The sequence below is a fragment of the Neodiprion pinetum genome, chromosome 2 (assembly GCF_021155775.2).
Source record: "Neodiprion pinetum isolate iyNeoPine1 chromosome 2, iyNeoPine1.2, whole genome shotgun sequence".
Taxonomy (NCBI): Eukaryota; Metazoa; Arthropoda; class Insecta; order Hymenoptera; family Diprionidae; genus Neodiprion; species Neodiprion pinetum.
This window is the reverse complement of record NC_060233.1, coordinates 31,382,542-31,401,198: the sequence shown is the minus strand read 5'-3', so window position 1 is coordinate 31,401,198 and position 18,657 is coordinate 31,382,542. Positions and strand designations below refer to the sequence as shown.

General features: G+C 35.0%; 4 protein-coding genes across 6 annotated transcripts; 2 read left to right on the top strand and 2 right to left on the bottom strand.

The window, feature by feature from the left end:
- The first annotated feature begins 141 nt into the window (after positions 1 to 141).
- LOC124211309 (lysosomal phospholipase A and acyltransferase) lies at positions 142 to 3,984 on the top strand. The gene is made up of 7 exons (XM_046610251.2): positions 142 to 549; positions 737 to 879; positions 990 to 1,224; positions 1,315 to 1,542; positions 2,569 to 2,740; positions 2,817 to 2,939; positions 3,031 to 3,984. The coding sequence occupies exons 1-7, from the start codon at positions 447 to 449 to the stop codon at positions 3,239 to 3,241; spliced, it is 1,215 nt and encodes a 404-aa protein (XP_046466207.1). The 5' UTR covers positions 142 to 446; the 3' UTR covers positions 3,242 to 3,984.
- A 698-nt stretch (positions 3,985 to 4,682) lies between these two features.
- On the bottom strand, positions 4,683 to 6,350 carry LOC124212290 (uncharacterized). The gene is made up of 4 exons (XM_046612180.2): positions 6,327 to 6,350; positions 6,112 to 6,212; positions 5,826 to 6,047; positions 4,683 to 5,657 (listed from the first exon to the last, which is right to left on the bottom strand). The coding sequence occupies exons 1-4, from the start codon at positions 6,348 to 6,350 to the stop codon at positions 5,306 to 5,308; spliced, it is 699 nt and encodes a 232-aa protein (XP_046468136.1). The 3' UTR covers positions 4,683 to 5,305.
- Positions 6,351 to 6,864: 514 nt separating this feature from the next.
- LOC124212289 (radial spoke head 10 homolog B-like) lies at positions 6,865 to 12,220 on the top strand. The gene is given in 13 exon segments (XM_069133695.1): positions 6,865 to 7,284; positions 7,372 to 7,547; positions 7,654 to 7,857; positions 7,859 to 8,052; positions 8,109 to 8,195; positions 8,284 to 8,428; positions 8,522 to 8,742; positions 8,857 to 9,210; positions 9,296 to 9,505; positions 9,576 to 9,695; positions 9,971 to 10,150; positions 10,216 to 10,334; positions 10,430 to 12,220. Coding segments are annotated over 13 exon segments (2,262 nt in total). The 5' UTR covers positions 6,865 to 7,236; the 3' UTR covers positions 10,634 to 12,220.
- On the bottom strand, positions 10,732 to 17,512 carry LOC124212867 (CDK5 and ABL1 enzyme substrate 2). 3 transcript variants are annotated; one of them, XM_046613425.2, is made up of 11 exons: positions 17,379 to 17,512; positions 16,610 to 17,053; positions 15,410 to 15,793; positions 15,204 to 15,327; positions 14,974 to 15,101; positions 14,454 to 14,492; positions 13,094 to 13,179; positions 12,898 to 12,998; positions 12,690 to 12,796; positions 12,382 to 12,586; positions 10,732 to 12,223 (listed from the first exon to the last, which is right to left on the bottom strand). In XM_046613425.2, the coding sequence occupies exons 2-11, from the start codon at positions 17,041 to 17,043 to the stop codon at positions 12,083 to 12,085; spliced, it is 1,749 nt and encodes a 582-aa protein (XP_046469381.1). In that variant the 5' UTR covers positions 17,044 to 17,053; positions 17,379 to 17,512; the 3' UTR covers positions 10,732 to 12,082. The 3 variants fall into 3 exon arrangements, with proteins under 3 accessions (XP_046469381.1, XP_046469380.1, XP_046469383.1); XM_046613424.2 differs by having other exon boundaries at positions 16,610 to 17,418; XM_046613427.1 differs by lacking the exons at positions 14,454 to 14,492; positions 17,379 to 17,512.
- Positions 17,513 to 18,657: the final 1,145 nt, after the last annotated feature.

Sequence of the window (18,657 nt, the reverse complement as noted above, 5' to 3'; positions counted from 1 at the left end):
CATTCGATCAATAACAATTAAGGCATCGATAGACATGCGCATATTTCGTGGCATACAAAAGCACATGGTGTCATTCTGTCAGATATCACGTGACTCCGTGTCGACCTATCGGATTGGCCGACTGTTCTAGCTGAACGTATTTTATTGGTTCATCACGCTCGACCTTCAATGTCGGTGCTCTATGAGTTAGCGCATTGAATGTTGAATAAATTTACTCATTTCACCAGCGTGCTCACAGTTCAGTGATTCGCAGTGTGCGTTCAACGCTTAAAACACGAATTAGCCATACTCCAAAATTAAGCTTTGTTATTTAAACACGGTTGGTTTCATTGTTATTAGTAGTGTTTATTCCACGGACATTCGTGACAGCAAGTATAAGGAAGAAAAATAAAACGGAAATAGTGCGACAATAATATCGGGCTTAAAATCGCTCAGGCTTGCGAAAAATGCGCTTCAGATCGATAATATTCATCGTTTTGTTCTCTTGCTGCATCCAAGGGGAAGCAGGATGGCAGAAAAAAACCAAAGAAAGATCACCGGTGATACTGAGTACGTAATAATATCCACGAGTAAAAATAGTCTTTCTCTGTATCCCAGAATTGAGACGAAAATCTTGTTTTTTTCTTTTACTCTTCACTCCCTTGCTGTTTATATACCTCGTAAGTCCTTGGATTTCAACAGAACTGTCGATTTTGAAAATCGTGCTTTACAAGCGAAGCTAAATATTTTTTCACAGTTCCGGGAGATGGCGGAAGCCAGGTCGAAGCAAAGCTCAACAAGTCAAGCACAATTCATTATGCTTGTGAGAAAACATCGAACGATTATTTCAATATTTGGCTCAATTTAGAACTCCTGGTGCCATATGCGATAGGATGCTGGGTATGACTTTGTCAAAATTTAACAATTAAAAATCGAGCATACACTTATATATCATTGTGAGGGAACTTAGGTACTCGTGCGATAATGAATTGGTAATGGTAAATTTTTAGATCGACAACATGGTCCTGAACTATGATAATGTTACAAGAACCACATATAATCAGCCAGGAGTTGATATTCGAATACCTGGCTGGGGCGATCCATTTGTCGTCGAATATCTGGATCCCAGCAAAGCATTTCCTGGCTCGTATTTCAGGGACATTGGAAATATGCTGGTCGACAATTTGGGGTATATTAGAAACGTTTCATTACGCGGAGCACCCTACGATTTTAGAAAAGCACCCAGTGAGTATAATAGGTTTTATAAGTAGTTAAATGCTGGATAATATCGGCACACATGTTTGTCTCAATACGAATTTGGGTCCTATTTTTCAGACGAGAATCAAGACTTTTTTGTTAAACTAAAAACTCTCGTGGAAGAAACTTATATAATGAACAATAATCAGCCTGTAACGCTACTCGCTCATAGCATGGGTTGTCCAATGACCTTATTATTCCTACAGCAACAGAGTCAGAAGTGGAAAAACAAGTACATCGAATCTATGATTACTTTGGCAGGCGTATGGGGTGGATCGGTCAAAGCTGTCAAAGTTTTTGCAATCGGTAAGTTGAGCTGTAGAACAAATCTGACCGAGATTAACTATTGAACTGATTCATTTATTTACTCAAAGGTGCAAACAATAACATCATGACTGTCATTTTGTGTCCTGGCTTCAATAATTGTTTTTAGTTGTTTTTTTCTTTGCATTCTAATCTTACAAAGAAAAAGAGCTGTCGTAACACTAGAGGTTAATAATTATCCACAATACAAGCCTATTCACTTATCACGCATATTGAACATTTGCTGAGTAATGCTCCAAAACAATTATTTGTCTCCAGTCAACAATGCATCGCAAGAATTTACACACAATGTGAACATGACTATAAGAAAACTATTGAATATGTGTGATTCTATCATGGAATAATTTCTCACAAAGTTGAAGTTACTAACTTTGATAACATAAGGCATTTGTAGGGTAACTTGATATTTCAAAACTTTAGGACTGATTAAAATTCAGTAAACCGCACTTAATAAAGTATAAATTGCCCATATGATGAAAACTCAATGTTTTGTTACGTTATCATTACTAAATTTGATCTCGTGATTTTTCTTCTTGTTTACGTCCTCTTCACGACAACGTATAGAATAAACTGTAACATTTTTTTTTATCATTCAAAATATACAGAAACAAAATATTCTTGAGATACATTTCTTAACTTTTGCAATGGCCACATAATTTTTGATAACCTCCAATGTATTTGCAAAACCTGTTACTGCATTTGAATAACGAAAATACTCCTAATAAATATTAATTAATTGATTCATACATCTAGCGCACGTGAAGATGCACATTCTAAACTGAAAAGTAATAACAGTATCGCAGTCTTCTTAAAAAAAGTTCATATCAACGACTTATGATTTTAGAGAGAATAGTTTCGTTTTTTATTTGTTCATTTCCTCTCAAACTAAATAGTGGACTATACTGCCCTGAAATACTTGTTACTTGGTCAATACAATGTTTTCTTTCTGGAAGTTGAAAGTGTAACTTTTTTAGCAGTTTCTTTATTTCGTCATTCTGTTCGTTACAGGTGACAATTTGGGTACCTATTTTCTGCGTGAAAGCGTACTGAGAGAAGAACAAATCACAAACCCCAGTCTAGGATGGTTACTACCTTCAAAATTGTTCTGGAAAGAGACGGAGGTTTTGGTTCAAACAGCTACTAAAAATTACACTCTTGCCGATTTACAGCAATATCTAATGTGAGATAAGGTTCTTTTTCAAAAACTGAAAAATATTTCTGTGATTCTGTGATTTATCATTCCTCAATGTTTTTAGAGACATAAATGTACCAAATGGCTGGGAGTTTCGTAAAGATACCGAAAAGTATCAGCTCCAGTTCACAGCACCTGGAGTAACGGTTCATTGCTTGCATGGATCAAAAGTGGGAACAGTCGAAAAGTAAGTTTTGCATCTTGACTGTTTTGAGTAAGGATTTTCTGCAAAAAACACTGCAGAAAATGTAACTTCAAATTTGCTCGTAATATTCCAGACTATCGTACGGAGATCTAAGTGATTACCCTAAGCTTGTTTTGGGAGATGGCGATGGGACAGTAAATTCTCGCAGCCTGGAGGGCTGTTTACATTGGCAGGATAAGCAAAAGCAAAAAATATATCACAAGGAGTTCCCAAAAGTTGACCACATGCAAATACTAAAAAATGTTGATATATTGAACTATATATCGAATGTTCTCAAAGTTTGATATTTTGCTCGTTAATATTAAATCCTAAAAAAATGATAAAATTTATAAGTATGTGTTTATTTAAATAATTTGTGATAAGTTACTGATTTTTACAAAATAAGTTTACGTTCTCAAGGATTCTTATTTAACTACAATACTTTAATTTCTATTGTTTTTATTTCGAGACAATTTTAAGAATATTTTGAGAAATTCTCTTGTTAAATACTGATAATTAAGTTATAGCATACTGCTTCTGTGTAGACGGTTAAAGTGCTTGTTGATATGCTCGATTTACTCAAAAGAATCACCACGTGAACATAACAACAGCATGTAAAATTTGCTCTGTGCGTTCCTACATGTAAATATGAATATTAGATTTTTCACAGGTTGTTCGAAGTTATAACAATATCTGTCCTCCAATTTAGTGTAACCGTAACTACATCAATATGCGTTTTAAACAATTTTCCACTTCCAAGTTACCAATTATATTAGCATGGATTTCATTGTGATAAAATCTATCTACCCTAGACCAAGATTTGTATAGTTTTATTTTGTATGTACAGAACCGTGTCATACTAGATACCCTTATTCATGGGTTGGGAAATTGTGAATGTTAAAATAAGATTTAATTTTAAATTCGAAATAGATGCTCTCTAAATCGTATTTATTTATTACATATGTGTATATAAAAATTACTTTACTGTGATTGCACGTAATTATACACAGTTTGTGATATTATGGTTGTATAAAAAAAGATATTTAGATCCTATGCTATTTTCTTTCTACATTCATCAAATGGTACTGATTATGATTAATTAATCTTGATAAGAAACTTTGTGGCTAAAATTATGTCTAAGTAGAAATGGCAAACACACGTGTCCAAAATTACAATCTTATCTAACTCAATGATCTGTATTGCAAAATTGATCTCTTCTCAACATACGAGTCAATACAATCGCTTCTTTCTCCTCGGGAAAAGTGTTTCTGAAATTGGTTAAGAAAAAAAGAAACGAAAAGGTAGGGTAGACTATCTTGATAAGAAGTAGAATGTTTGTACCAGGCCGATATTAGCGTGGAACTATAAATCCCCTTATCAGAACTGTGTGATATCCCTATATTGAGCGCCACTCAAGTTTCACTGAGATAAATGGAATTTGCTTACAGTGCACGATTCTTGGCACTAATGCTATGAGTTTTAGAGACGCAATGAAAATTTTTAGATTAACATTGAACTCAATACCCGTTGAAGAATTGATTAAGTAGTATCTGTTATTACTAATTGTAAGCAAACATCTCTAATTGTGATTCAAATGGAAATGAATATTCAATTTAATTAATTATGCTTACTAATGAACAGCGATATATTGCTTTATATTGATTTGTTTAGCACCAGAAGAGTGTAACTGAGTTTAAATTCAACTGATATAGCAATATACATGTACACACAGTATATTTTTATTTTATATGCAAGTCCAATAACACATTTGTGGCTGTAAAAAAAATTCTGGTTCGAGCATTACGTTTGATTGTTCATTTTATATGTAGATAGCAGGGCTACGCATTATTTATATGCATCTATTTAATGATATGGCGCATTCCACGATAACTCCGAAAGTAACTAACGAATACCAGTTTTCAATTTTTTTTAGCGGAATTGGAAAACCGGATACTCTTAGGGCCAACTATCCTGCAAAATGAAAATTATTACCGGATAAGTTAGGGTACGGATGAAATTATAGTTTCTTGCAATTACCGACTTATTTACAACTAGCCGACCCGTCTTAAATCAAGTACTGAAGAAACCAATTGTATTTCATATATTTGAGCATGGGTATGCATGTATAGACTTGGTATTGCAAATGAGACGTATATTTCGTATTTATTCTGTTTGACGGTTCTATCGTGTACAAATCTGTTCATCGTCGTGCTATTTAAGGGTCGGATGTCCACGCGCTTTTCGAATAATCTTACTGTAAATATTCGTGACTTTTTAAATCATTCAGAAATGTATAATAATGAAATATCCCGCAACAATAGTCGCGTATGCATTACTGCTATTATGCCAAATAATAATCCCTGTAGAACTCAAAATTTAGCTTTATGTAGTGCAAGTTTACAAGGTTCTGTAAATTTTCCAATAATGGGATCGTACGACCGATAACGTTCCATTTTCATAATGGCAATTTTGTTATGCATTTCCATTCCCTGATCGTAAAACTTTTCATTACAATTACGCTCAGTAAGACCTTCATCTGCATAGGACAGTGTACGTCTGTAAAAAAGCCACGGCTTATCTTCGGGTGGATTTGGCCTTGGCTTCATAGGAAAATGAAGGCGATACTCAATCTGTGATGTGGTTCGATAATCTGTACAGCCGTAATTGTATGGATATAGTTTACACATAGATGATTCCAGCACATCCTTTCGTTCATCATCACTGAAACAGGCAGAATTCATTTCTCAATACCTCAGTGGCTTATTTAATTATGGCCAATCGTACCAGATACCTATTTATAACAGGATTTTGAAACTCCAAAGGTTTATTCAGATGAAGCAGTCAAAAATGTTTATCAAGCGTAATCTAAATTGTACAACCATTTCATACTCAGCTGTTAAACTGAAGGAGAACATGTTCAAAGTACTTCTGTGTGGATAAACGGTAATATAATCATCTTTCAAATTTATCTCTTCCAGTTTTTTATGGGTCTCTGATAATCCAATTTCTTCACTCTCCGGACCCAGTCGCCGATATGTGGATGTATGCAAATTTCCATTAGGTGGCTTAAAATCCGTGTTATCTCGTGGTTCTGCAAGTGCTAGTGATTGCCTGTTCACAGATTGATTCGAAAAAAATCTCTACATACAAAATTTATGATCAGTTTATAACTTACCAACCGTAACGCAACACTTTTGGATTGCCTGTACTTGATCTAGGAATCTCTAGCGATTCAATCAATATTGGTTTCTCTTTTTTGTCGAGGGGAAACACTGACTGCAATTAAATATATTGACCACGAATAATGTAATTTATTATTTTCATTCTACATCAGCAGTAATAGGATTAATCCAGAAATGGATAATCAATTATGTCACTAAGTAATCTCACATTAATGCTGTTTTGTCTAGACATGATCCCGAACAGCTTAGTGCCTGCACATATATTATCAAAACAATTATTACAATCACAATTTTAGAGAAAATTCACATATTAATTGTAAACATGACAAGACATGTTGAAAATGTATCGTAAAATATGATCCACGTGTATGGATTATTTTTGTTTCAGTTTAATCAATATTCAGATTTTTGTGGCATTTATTTGTTTTGGGAGTGGAAATACATTAGACAAGATCAGTCATTAGCAATACGAAATATGAGTTACGATGGACAGAATCTAGGAACTATCTCCGCTAAAAAGGCGAGCGAAGAATTCAAGGAATCTATATCATCTCACAATATGTCAAAATTGTTATCATCGGAAGATATTCAGACAGATATTCGGAGCTGTTACAGTTCCGAAGATGAATTTGTCTACCTCTTGTATAATGATATCACCCAAATTTTGATGACAAAGTAATGAAAGCAAGTTGACAATGTTATATAACTGTGATTACTGTAACTGAGCTACATTTTTTTAGCTGGCATGGAACTAGTTTGCAAGAGCACATGGTTACGGGAAGGTACTCTCAGATGACGATGCCTGACAAGAATCATAAGGTGGCTGGTGCAAAAAATTTGTCCCAATTCAGCGCAGCAAATCACGCTAAGGTATTGCATACAGCCAAAATTTGTCAAATTTTATTTCCTGCTGAATAGAAGAGCTCTAATAAGAGAAAAACGAAGCCGAACATTCAATTTTTGGCGGAATTCTCAGCAAGAAACAAAGCATAGGATCCTTTCAGGAATCCAAGTGCCAAGGGTTCGATTCAGTAGATTGGATGACACTACAAGATGAATATGTTCAAGTGGAATTTCCAAATAAGAATACATACACAGGCCGTGTATGTCGCAAACAGATGGAAGGAGACGGTACATATCGATGGAGATCAGGAGAAACTTACAAGGTACTATTAAATCAGTAGTGTATATGTGGTGACGGTAAGGTGAGTTTGTAAATTCGAAATAAGATTGTCGGTTCGCATTGTCCACAGGGAGGATTTGAACAAAATTTAATTGAAGGTAAGGGCAGAATCGAATGGACTAACCAGAGCTGGTACGAAGGAGAATTCCACAACGGTTATCGTCACGGTACTGGAACTTTTGTGTCAAATGATTATGGACGTTTTTACACTGGTCAGTGGTACATGGGTCGAAAACACGGAAATGGGTAAGTTGTATTTTTGAATATTCATGCCCTACAAGTGATCACGCCGTTAGAACATTGTATCTATATTGATGTAACACTAACTTATAATTTTTGGCTTGTATTACAGCTATTGTCGTTACAACAAAGAAGATGACTATTATGAAGGAGATTGGAATATGGATCAAAGACACGGGACTGGTTACCGTGTTTATGCAAATGGCACTCGATACATTGGGCAATGGGAAGGCGGAGAGCGACATGGAGTGGGAACAATGGTTTGGTCTAATGGGGATGTATATCGAGGTGATTGGGAAAATGGAATGATGACCGGGTAACACCTACATTGAGTTCTACCGAGGAGTTTCGATATGCCCTAAAATAAATGTCTGCGATTCTCTTAATCTTATTCCTTCACAATTTAGCTACGGAGAGTATGTATGGAATGGATTTTTGAACAAGTCACTTTCTTGGCCTCAAGAAAATTCCTATATGGGAGACTGGCTAAATGGAATGAAACATGGCAAAGGTATCATCAGCAAAAACATGCACCTTATGCTATTTTATATCATTTCTCATATTTAGGTGTTTTGAAGCTCAAGTCAGTGGGTGGTGCAAAGTATTCTGGTGGCTGGCACATGGATAAAAAACACGGGTATGGTATGATCATCGGTAAGTTCTGAAAATAGTTAGTTAACACATTTTCGTTTATGACCTGGGGTGCCACACTAATTAACACAACCTTCTGATTTCTTTCAAGGCAATAGCGGTGGTGTCACTGAAGCGGATCCTCTATTTCTCAATGATGTATTAACACCGTTGGATACCGATGCAACTTATTTAACAAATACAATTTCTGATCATGATCCCGAAGTAGACCTTGAAAAAAATCGAGACCTATCTGAGTATTAAAGTTTACAGTCTTTCCAAATTACTGTGCTGATTACATCCAATTTACTCGAAAGAGTTGATTTTTAAACGGTTACATTATGCTGCAGGACTGACCCCAAACCACCTTCAGTAAAACATAAACAGCCCAGGAAAACCACCATTGTGGAGCCACTACAATGTCCATCTGTGTGGTTTCACATTCAGAGATTATTGCAACCAAAAATTGAGCCTCGCTCTCCATCTATCACGTCATCTATTATGATTCGTTCAGGAAAGTGTCACATGTGTAGCAGTGAATCTGAGTGTACTTGTCTTTACGATTCTCCAGGTAAGTTATTTGGCTAAAATTGATAAAATATTTAAGTATCAGTAGTATTTTTGTATCTGTACCCATAAGATAATGTTTCTCAAAAAAGTACCTACCTTATACACATACCTGTAGAAAATCTGCGAGAAAGCAATTCTACAGAGACATCAGAGATGATATCCTCCTGCTTTCGATACAATACTTCGAGTACATCATCAAAGTTGTGTAAACATCCTGAAAAGTTCACAGAGGAAGAAGACTCAGTAGAACAGACGGAGGAGCAATATGAGACATGCTGGGTTCACAAATGTATAGCAAGACACGTACTTCGATTGCGTAAAATATATAGGCTGTATGCGGAATTGTACTGTTCAGAAAAAGGAGTGCCGCATCGTTTATCAATGGGTAAAATTGCGCTCTGGCAGCTCATGAGAGACTGTAACATCCATGCAAGAGGCATCAGCTTGATACAATTTGAACGATACATTGGTCAGTTGAATGCTCTGATTTTGCATTATTTGTTCAATAAATGATAACTCTGACTTTAATACGATTTTTGCACTTTCTGACACAGCTCTCAATAAATCAGCATTTATCGATCAGGTATATTACCCTTTTGAAAGGATAGAGTTTTATCAATTCCTACATGCGCTACTTGAGTTTTCTTGGCATATTTACACAAAAGAAGGTGATATAGAAACGGAAGCTGTACGTGGAAGATTAGCTGGAGGATTGCATAAGCTCCTAATTGAAGATATTTTTCCAAATGCTGGAAAGCACGTTGGTCAGTATGGCCAATAACTATTATTTCATATCAGTGAAATAGCAAAGTAAATTGTGTGACCTAATTATAGGAAATGTTTCAACTGTCTACCGAGATCTGTTTCCAATTTATTCCGTTTATCAGTTATATTGTGATGTTGGCGTGCCGCACACAGCCAAAAAATTTCTCCAAGCCACATGCATCGCTAAAGGTGATTTATTTTTTATTGAAGAATACAGTTCTTTCGATTCATTTCGTTTGTGACTCTTCAACTGCTCTTTTAATATCATAGTATTACTGAATTGGGAATATGGTTCAGTATAAGCCACCAAAGAATATTCAATCATTCTGCAACACAATGAAGAGATTGTGGTTTCTTTCAAAGACTTGAATAGAAGTGTTCTATAATTATTATAAACTAGTATTTTATTCATAAGTAATTCCATTATCATCTACCTTATCAGTGGAAAATTAAAATTATTATAGGTTCCAGCGATCCGAAACCATTACCTTGGCCCAAACCAAAGATGACTGCGATTCCGTCATACTTCGTTAATGGAATAAACGTTGTTACTGTTGGAGAAAAACTGAGCTATATTCCAGCAGGAAAGCCTAATCTACAATCAGACTCTACTGAACGTGTATTAAATTATGAAGACGATTTAGGTAAGGTGCCAGTGATCAAGACGTTGAGAATGGCATTCACACAGGCATTCATACATGTGTTATAGCTCACGAATTATTTGCCTTGAGACACATTGGAGCTCGAAAAATGGTTTCAATTATGGCCACAATTTGCCCAGGGATAAAGGATCAGGAAACTGATATGATCGTTAATATGGATTATGAGGTAAGTACAATTGGTTTGGACAGATAACTTATTGTTGGAGAAACGTGAAGGTTTACGAATAATACATGGTAATTATAATCCACTTGATGTTACAGCTCTCCTTTCTTGAGTTCTATGAAATATTATTAGAGGCTGCAAAAGTTTTGATCTACGAGAAGAAGGTAGCGATGCAAGAAGAGGCCTGTAGGGTAACAGCAAATGCAAGTGTAGCAATGGAATTACTGAATCATTCACAGATTTTAGAACCTACCGAAACGAAACATAAGTCGTCGAAAACTTCCAAATACAAGAAAAAGTGACTTCATGGAAAATTTAAAGCCTTCAGTGACATTTAAATCTCTCTAATGAGATTGATTAAATTTATAGAAAAACGTGTACATGAAAGAGGAGCAGTAACTTCAGTTTTCCAATTTATTCACATAAGTACAAGTTACTCTACAAAACTTACGTCTTAAAATATGATACATATCCAGAATGCCAGGAAATGATAAAATGTAAGTACTATACATGATAAATATCCAGAAAAACGATAAATCAATAATTACAATCAATTAGTGGTAAATTTAAGAGTAATATTAGACATCAACAACAGACTAGAACGCATGCTTAAAAAAAAATCTTTACCACGCATTCTCACGTGGAGCGAACTTGCATAGTATTACGTTCACTGACGTTATTACACGTCATTTTGGCATACAAATTACAGTTAAACTATCTGTAATTTCACCGTTCTTTCATGTCAAATCGTTTTTTCGTTTCTATATCAAAATAAATAACAACGTGTACATAATATATAATATAAGTATGATCTGTTAAAACTTCAATCGAAACATGGCACTGATAATTGTTAGTGTTTTTTTCACTATCCAGAATCGTGAATATCACATTCATCTAGTAATCAATTATAAAGGATTATGACTGGAAACCATATTCAAGTTTGAACGTTATTTTTTATAGATACTCGTAGATGTTTATGAGAACATACGCTACTCAAGGTATCTATAGCGAATAACAAATCGGTGATAAGCTGTCGGATTTTTAAAAATATGTACGTAGTTTACACCTACCACAAGTTAAGATGCTTTCATTTTTTCTTAACAGAAACAGCTAAATTACAGAAGAAATTTTTTTGCAAATTTTCTTATAAAGGTAATATCTAATGAACAGTAGACATTTCGTTTCTTATATATATATATAAAACTATTCAATTTCCAAGTATCTAGACCTTTAGACTACATATTACGTACTGAGTATAAAGTTATTGACTAAAGAGCATATGCCTCATCTCAGAAATAAGTACTCTGTTTTTTCTTCTTGATATTAATTTGTTGGTAATCGAAGTGTTACCCATCGCAGGTCAATAAGCAGGTACTTTTATCGTGATAATATGAATAATGAAGAAATTTAAGTGAACTGTTGTATAAGGTTGGCGACAAAGCAAGGTAAGTTGAACTTGCGAGTTGTACAATTAGCCTTAGCTAAAATGCAGAAGATTAACATTTAAATGTTACATAGTATACAAAGAATAAAGAGCTACCCTACTTACTTAGCACCGGATTTAAGTTAAACCCACTTCTCGGATTATCATTCTGTTTAAATCATAATTTGATCACTTCTCGAATTTTCTACTTACAATTATTACCGAAACATTAGAAAATTCGCAAAATGCATTGTAGTTAAAGCTCCGTTTAGTTTTACGAAGAAAATGTTCGTGGCCGGTGTACTAATACCAATGGTATAGGAGAAGGTCAGGACTCATACATGAGGCGCTGATAATGTGGGAAAACCTCCCACGTAGGCAAATGCAAACCAAATTCTAATGCTACTAGTACAGCAAACTCCGACGTTATCAGTTCCTTGCGATTCAAACGGAACACACTTTCTATTCTCTGTGGAAAAAAAAAAAAAATGTACATACAAGCAGTTATAAATCTTCAAAGCTTGGTTATCATCGAACATGTGAGCTTAAAATAGACTCTCATCTTATCTCTAGGAATCACGGTTCAATAAACGCAGCTGTTCAGTTACATATAGACTAATGTTATACCTCGATCAAAGATTTCAAAACGTCACCCTTCACGTCATTGAGCTTTGCTGCAAGCAGTAGACATGCTCCAGCACAGAGTTTTCTTGTCTGCTTAGTCACAACGTTGCGAAGAATTAGTTTCTCAAAGTATACATATGCCGTAGCTACAGTCAGTAAATCCAGGCCATATTCGAACTTGCATATCTTCCTCATCTCACGTTTTAAACTACAAATTATACATAAATAAACATAAAAAATGTTTATGAGTTTACCCAAGTATTTTGTTATCAAAATTATCATATTATAAAATACCCATATACTGGTCTTACCTTCTAAGTTTACTCAGTGTTAATGGTATGTGAGGGAACTTTTCTCTAAACTTATCGTTGAGTTCTTTCTTAAGATCAGATGGTCTAACATAATCTATCACTGATGTCTGCAAAAATTAAATACACAAAATACAATTGTGTAGTTCATATTCATTTTAATGGCCGCAATTTGGAGTCTGACGAACAATCTACCAATGCAAATATTTACCATGTATGACGTAAATGTAAGTAGCGTACGATGTTTGCCTGCGATTAACTCTGGGTCGTCTAACAAATTTGGATTGTACGGCATATCTTCCCATTCATAAGCTAAAATTGAAAATAAATTATAGCCAGGCAATGATTTGAATAATTTTGATGGTTTGCACAAATTTAATATTTCAACTTCCATTTTATGTATTTACCTTTCGTATCTGCATTGTAAGATAGCGGGGGTGACGCAGGAATGATGTGCGATGGTCGATGTATAGCAGTATCATGCGATAAGCACCTGAAATGAAAAATCTTGATGAATTGATCTGAATTATGTTTTGTACGAAAATTTATAGTAAAGCTCTCTTATTCGCAATATTAAATCAAGTAGAAGATATAACAATCTTACAATTCATGATAACATCAGTTATCGTAAATTGTAAGATGTAAATAGGTGATAATTATACCTCGTGAATACTGATTGTAATCAACTTCACAGTAATCTTCATAAGCCATTTGGTATTTTGGATAATTCTAGCATAGGTAAGCAATTGTTTGTTATCTTTTGCAAGAACGGGATTATCAGTGGTTATAAGCTACTTACCCAGGCTAACTTAATATTTTAGGTGGTAGAGATTGGGTACAGAGAATTAATTTGGGAGCAAGGATTGGCAAGTTGATTTCCACAAATAAACCAATGTCTTCTCCATCTGTGTAAAAACAGATGATAATCGCGATGACATCGTTTTTTACATCTCAGACATAGATTCATTTCTTCAAGACTATAGACATTGATATCTAATTATAATAGGAGAAAATGAACACTCTCCAACTACTGTGCAGCATTAAAGTACATGAACGAGAAAACAGTGGGTACTTTTGGATTCAGTTTTGACAAGATTATGTTAAGAATAGTAAGAATTCATTATGCGGTTTACAAGAGACACGACTAAAGGTAATTCATCACACAGCACATGATTGCAAGGAAGCACATATTAATGGTAGTAGTATGGAAGCATGAAAGTTTGATTTTATGATTGAATGTAAAATAGAAGTATCCTGTCTTATTAAGTGATTCGCAGAATGTGAAAATCGAAACTCTTGTCTAGTTGCTTTTCTAATGACGACAGTTTGACTTGCCGACCTATTTAAATTGATAGGTGCATTCGCCTAATTCATTGTATTGGATATGAATAAATACCAATAACTTCATGGTTAGTATCCTACACATAATTATGATTGTAAATGATGCTGTGCATTGACGATTAATATTATTATCATTAGGAGCTTTTACTTTGGAACATATTAAATTATGAATTTCAATTGCATATTTTTGAATAGCTAAATTTCTTTGAATTCATATTTCAAATGCGGAAAGATGAGAGTGAGATTTATAAAATCCTCGATATCGAAAGATAAGTTTATAGAATGAGACAAGGAAGATTAATAATATGGTTTTCAGATTTCAAAATATCGCTTTCCAGGGTTAGTTATTCGAAATTGAAAATATAAAAAAAGTTGATCTACAATACAAATCATCTACTCGTGATGCTTAGTATTTTGAAGTTTTACCATTGTTTACAATCCACGTTCCAAGTTATAGTTTGTGTCCTGTAACAAGATTGATGATAGAGAACGTACATTCAGATCACGCTTCGATTGAGTCAGAAACTTAGATATTAGCATCTTCATAGAAGTCAGTTTACTTATCGAGATTTAAAAAGTACCGAACCCTCACTCTGGTCCTCCCCATTGTCCATCGTACAACATTAGCAAAGAAAGCTTTGACATTCCTATGTTGGAATGAAGTGAGCATGAAGAAAATGATGATCACTTCATAAATTCATTTAAAATAACGAAAACATTGAAGTTACGACTGAAGAACAAATGAAAGTGTTGCAAGTTGATGAAAGTAATGTGGATGTTTTCTACTAATCACTATTTTATTGCTCGATACAAGAAGCATCATGAAATTTATTTTTTCATTCTCAACAAGAACAAAGTCAAGCAAAACAGGCTTAAATTGAAAACAGACACGAAGCATTTTTAGGTATTTGCAGGCACAAGATCTTTCTTCCTTCTCTAGTCATACCTTGCTGCCACAGTGTGCTTAGCTGGAACTGTGTGCATAAGCTCTATGGCTTCATTATCATTTCCAAAGCCCTTGCGATCCTTAGAAAACTGCCTTGATGGTATCAGAAGTTGTCCATAAGATATCTCCTAAAAAAAAAATTTGTTACATTAAATACTGGTGTTTCTTGTTTATTGAAAGAATAAAAGTTGGAAATTAAAGTCTATGACACTGATAACACTCATAAATACCTGGCCATCTTTGCCCCGCTCTATACCTAACAAACCAAATGGGTCTAACGTATCATTGATAGCTGAAAGGGGTCTTGGACCTGAAGTATTTCTCCTACGCCCAGGATCTTTTCGAAGTTCAGACCTATAAAGTGTGGAAGACCGTAGATATATTCTATGGGGTATATATGTACTTTGTGATTAGAGCTCTTGCAAGTTTTGTTTACCAGCCAGTACGAGGTCCTTTATTGTATGGAAGGGCAGAGAAAACAAGGAATGGGACCTTCTTAGCGGACACCAAGATGAGTCGATCGTCTCCAAATTTATGGCCAATAAAAGGTCGCTGCATCATGCGTAGCTCTTTTGTGACTTCAGGTATGATGTTATTATTGGAACAGTTAGACAAGACATTGTTGATTGCTTTTGATTTTGATCTAGATGACTGTGATATAGACTTCGAACGTAGAGAGCCGATACTTTCGCTGCTACTATTGTGATGATGCTTAATGTCTTCTGAAAGTGTTGATGTTTGATGAATGATTCTCTTTCTGTGCTGCAAGGATCCAATACGTCTTTCAGGAAGTGAGTATTCACTACTTGTTGTTTCAGTACTGGAAGTTAATTGAATAAATTAGTAATACAACATTGAATAGTAAGTTAAACAAATATGACATACATTTTGTGTTTTGGATTCAGACTTGTATGTATACAAATGTTATCAACCCGTTTGAAGGTAAATATATATATTTTTAATATTCTTTACATAGTGTCACTTCAGATGTATTGACTATTTATTAACAACTAAATTACAGAAAGTTACGTCTGTTGCCTATCAGTAATATGAAATAGGTCATTTAACATGAAAATGTGGAAAGGTCATCTAATAATAAGATCTTGCTCCATAGAAATATAGATTGGCATAAGGCCATCCTGTAATGTATGTCTAAGCTTTTCAACAATTGGTGAATTATTTCATTATACACGAATAAGATTGCTATTCATAGAATTGAATAATAAACGAACAATCGTTGCCAAGCTCACATAGATTTTAATGACCCAGATCAAATTAATCCCATTCAACGGGTGCTGAGAGCATTATCTCTCTGTGAGCAATTACGATAAGAACTTTAAAGTTCACAGAGATTGAATGCTTAGTGATAAACATCAAATGTTGGTTAATTAGTGTTCTCTGATGATAACAGACTGTATGTCTCGTCTGAAAAACAATTGCGCAACATATCGACTGCTTCATTATTGTCTCTGTGTAGTCGAACCCTTTTACAATTATTATGTAACAATATACGCACGCCCAAGTGAATTGTATCAAAAGTTGGTCTTGGATTTATTGGAGCCACTCAGACCTCAAAATGATAGCAAAAAAAAAAGTGAATCTATGTATGGTAATTGCTGTTGTTGAATTTTCTTACCGATCTCTGAAAGGACCATGAACTCCAGGTGGCAAATGAACAAAAGTTGCTGCTCGTTCCTGGTCTACGAATGCCGCAGTGGCAAGTTTGGCCGGAGTTAAAGGGCCCTCAGAGTCCGAACTAAAAGAGTGCTGCTCATGAACTTTACGAACCGGCGGAGAATTTGTCACAGGATTTACTTTGCGAGCAACCATCAACGGCTCTATGGATAAGCCATCGATACCCTCATATGCCGATGTTTCAAGGTCGTTTTGATGGATAGAGTTTCCATGGTCATGGTGAGTGTCGCTCAGTGTCCTACGGTGGAAGACTGAGTTCCGCGTTAGGATAGCGAGCTTTGTATCCCTGTGACTTCCATCGAGGGATATGTTAGAGAGAAATGTGAGAGCGGCGAGCCTTCGACGGGAATGATTCTTCTTTAAGGATGTTGCCATTCCACACAAACTGAAAAGTAATTGCAAGAAACGCGAAATTTATGGTCAGGGTGAGTAGGTGGGGCGAGAAGGCGGTGAGATACGCTCCTCGAGTGGATTATTGCCCTGGATGGGCGGTAGGGACAGCCGAGTCACAAATGTGTAGCGATTACGTCGGAGATATGTAAACTAAGATCAAAATTGGTCGTCATTGCGCGCACATTTAGTCCTAACATTGGATAAAATACTAGCACCACACAAGTCGAAACTTGAACACGCAAAGCCTCGCATTTTCATCGGATTATTCGAGTACACAATTCTTATTTCAATCTACGCAATCACTCATGTTGTCCTACCTCGCAAAAATTGGAACTGAATGGAGCCGCGGTGAGTGGCATGAAAATAGCTATTTGTACAGTTCTTTTGTTTTGCATCAGTGCAACCAACAAACAAATACGGTCATTAAAATCACAGATGAAAATTCCCTATTCTTCTCAATAAGTCAATTGTTTCACATCTCTCTAACGACTGTATTCGTCATCGGTGAGGAAAGAGTTTGAGCAATTCATTTCTGTTTACTCGATTAGAATTTTCAACTACGTATACTTACGTCGGTAATAATTTGTTTTGATTGATGATTTCAACATCACCACAAGCATTAGCTAAGCAACAGGACAATTACAAGCGGTGTGCTCTCACATGAATAGAAATTTTTGCACTATTATAGTTTGTAATCATACTTTTTAACCAATAATGTATCTTAGAGTATAGATATATGTTTCTGCGTAATTGCTGCAGTGTTGTTTAATTTCTGCTTGGTTTCGATTTGAGTAGGTAATTAGATGTTTACAATTTATTTGGGTATTAATTGGTGGTTGTATGGTCCGCAAAGTTCAAAATGGGCTCCCGAACAATCGGAAAAGAATAGAAACGGATTGAGAATTTCAATACGATTTATTCCGATTTCTTTATCCAAACGGATGTTTCGTATTCTTTGAAAAGAATTAATTCGGATAGAAGGAATTGAATCGGATTGATAATTGCCATCCCTTATTCTAAATAAATAATTGAAACGAACAAGCTATTAGAGGTGGGATTGTCGCGAATATGACGGGATAGGAAAGAACAGATAAAATCTCATTGTCTCATTGGAATAACTCATGCTTAATTCGGAAACTTGAAGAAATGGGATTCATAATTCTGGTAATCGTTCCGTTTCTATTCTTTTCCGATTGCTGGGTCAATAATCACGCTGAATTTTTTTCACTTTGACTAATACTGTTTTATCTGTGGTAAAAATTCAGTAGGAAGCAGACAGAAGCATGCACGAAACATGATAACAGAAACGTTTATAAAAACAGGAAGCGTACAGCATTACGAACATTTTTATACGGTTTTATGCGCTTTTTCCTGTGAATTTTTCTATTCTTCAATGATGGACTTTTTATTCAAAACAGGTAGTCAAGCAAAATTAAGTATAAAGCTTACTTTCTGCTCAAAATCCTACTTCATTATATAATTAACCCATGCTCTTTATGAGCAATAATTTAACATAATAATCAATATTTAATTTAGTTCAACAAAAATAGACCACAAATTTATTCGTTGTTTAATACAGAACATCTTTTGACACAT

Coding starts and splice junctions, on each gene's coding strand:
- LOC124211309 (XM_046610251.2), top strand. CDS start 447: ATGCGCTTCAGATCGATAATATTCATCGTTTTGTTCTCTTGCTGCATC. Junction 1,543..2,568: donor TGTCAAAGTTTTTGCAATCG/GTAAGTTGAGCT, acceptor TGTTCGTTACAG/GTGACAATTTGGGTACCTAT. Junction 2,940..3,030: donor AAAGTGGGAACAGTCGAAAA/GTAAGTTTTGCA, acceptor GTAATATTCCAG/ACTATCGTACGGAGATCTAA.
- LOC124212290 (XM_046612180.2), bottom strand. CDS start 6,350: ATGTCTAGACAAAACAGCATTAAT. Junction 6,213..6,326: donor CTAGACAAAACAGCATTAAT/GTGAGATTACTT, acceptor ATTTAATTGCAG/TCAGTGTTTCCCCTCGACAA. Junction 5,658..5,825: donor TCCTTCAGTTTAACAGCTGA/GTATGAAATGGT, acceptor TGCCTGTTTCAG/TGATGATGAACGAAAGGATG.
- LOC124212867 (XM_046613425.2), bottom strand. CDS start 17,043: ATGGCAACATCCTTAAAGAAGAATCATTCCCGTCGAAGGCTCGCCGCT. Junction 13,180..14,453: donor AACGTGGATTGTAAACAATG/GTAAAACTTCAA, acceptor TTTTCATTTCAG/GTGCTTATCGCATGATACTG. Junction 12,999..13,093: donor TTACAATGCAGATACGAAAG/GTAAATACATAA, acceptor TTTCAATTTTAG/CTTATGAATGGGAAGATATG.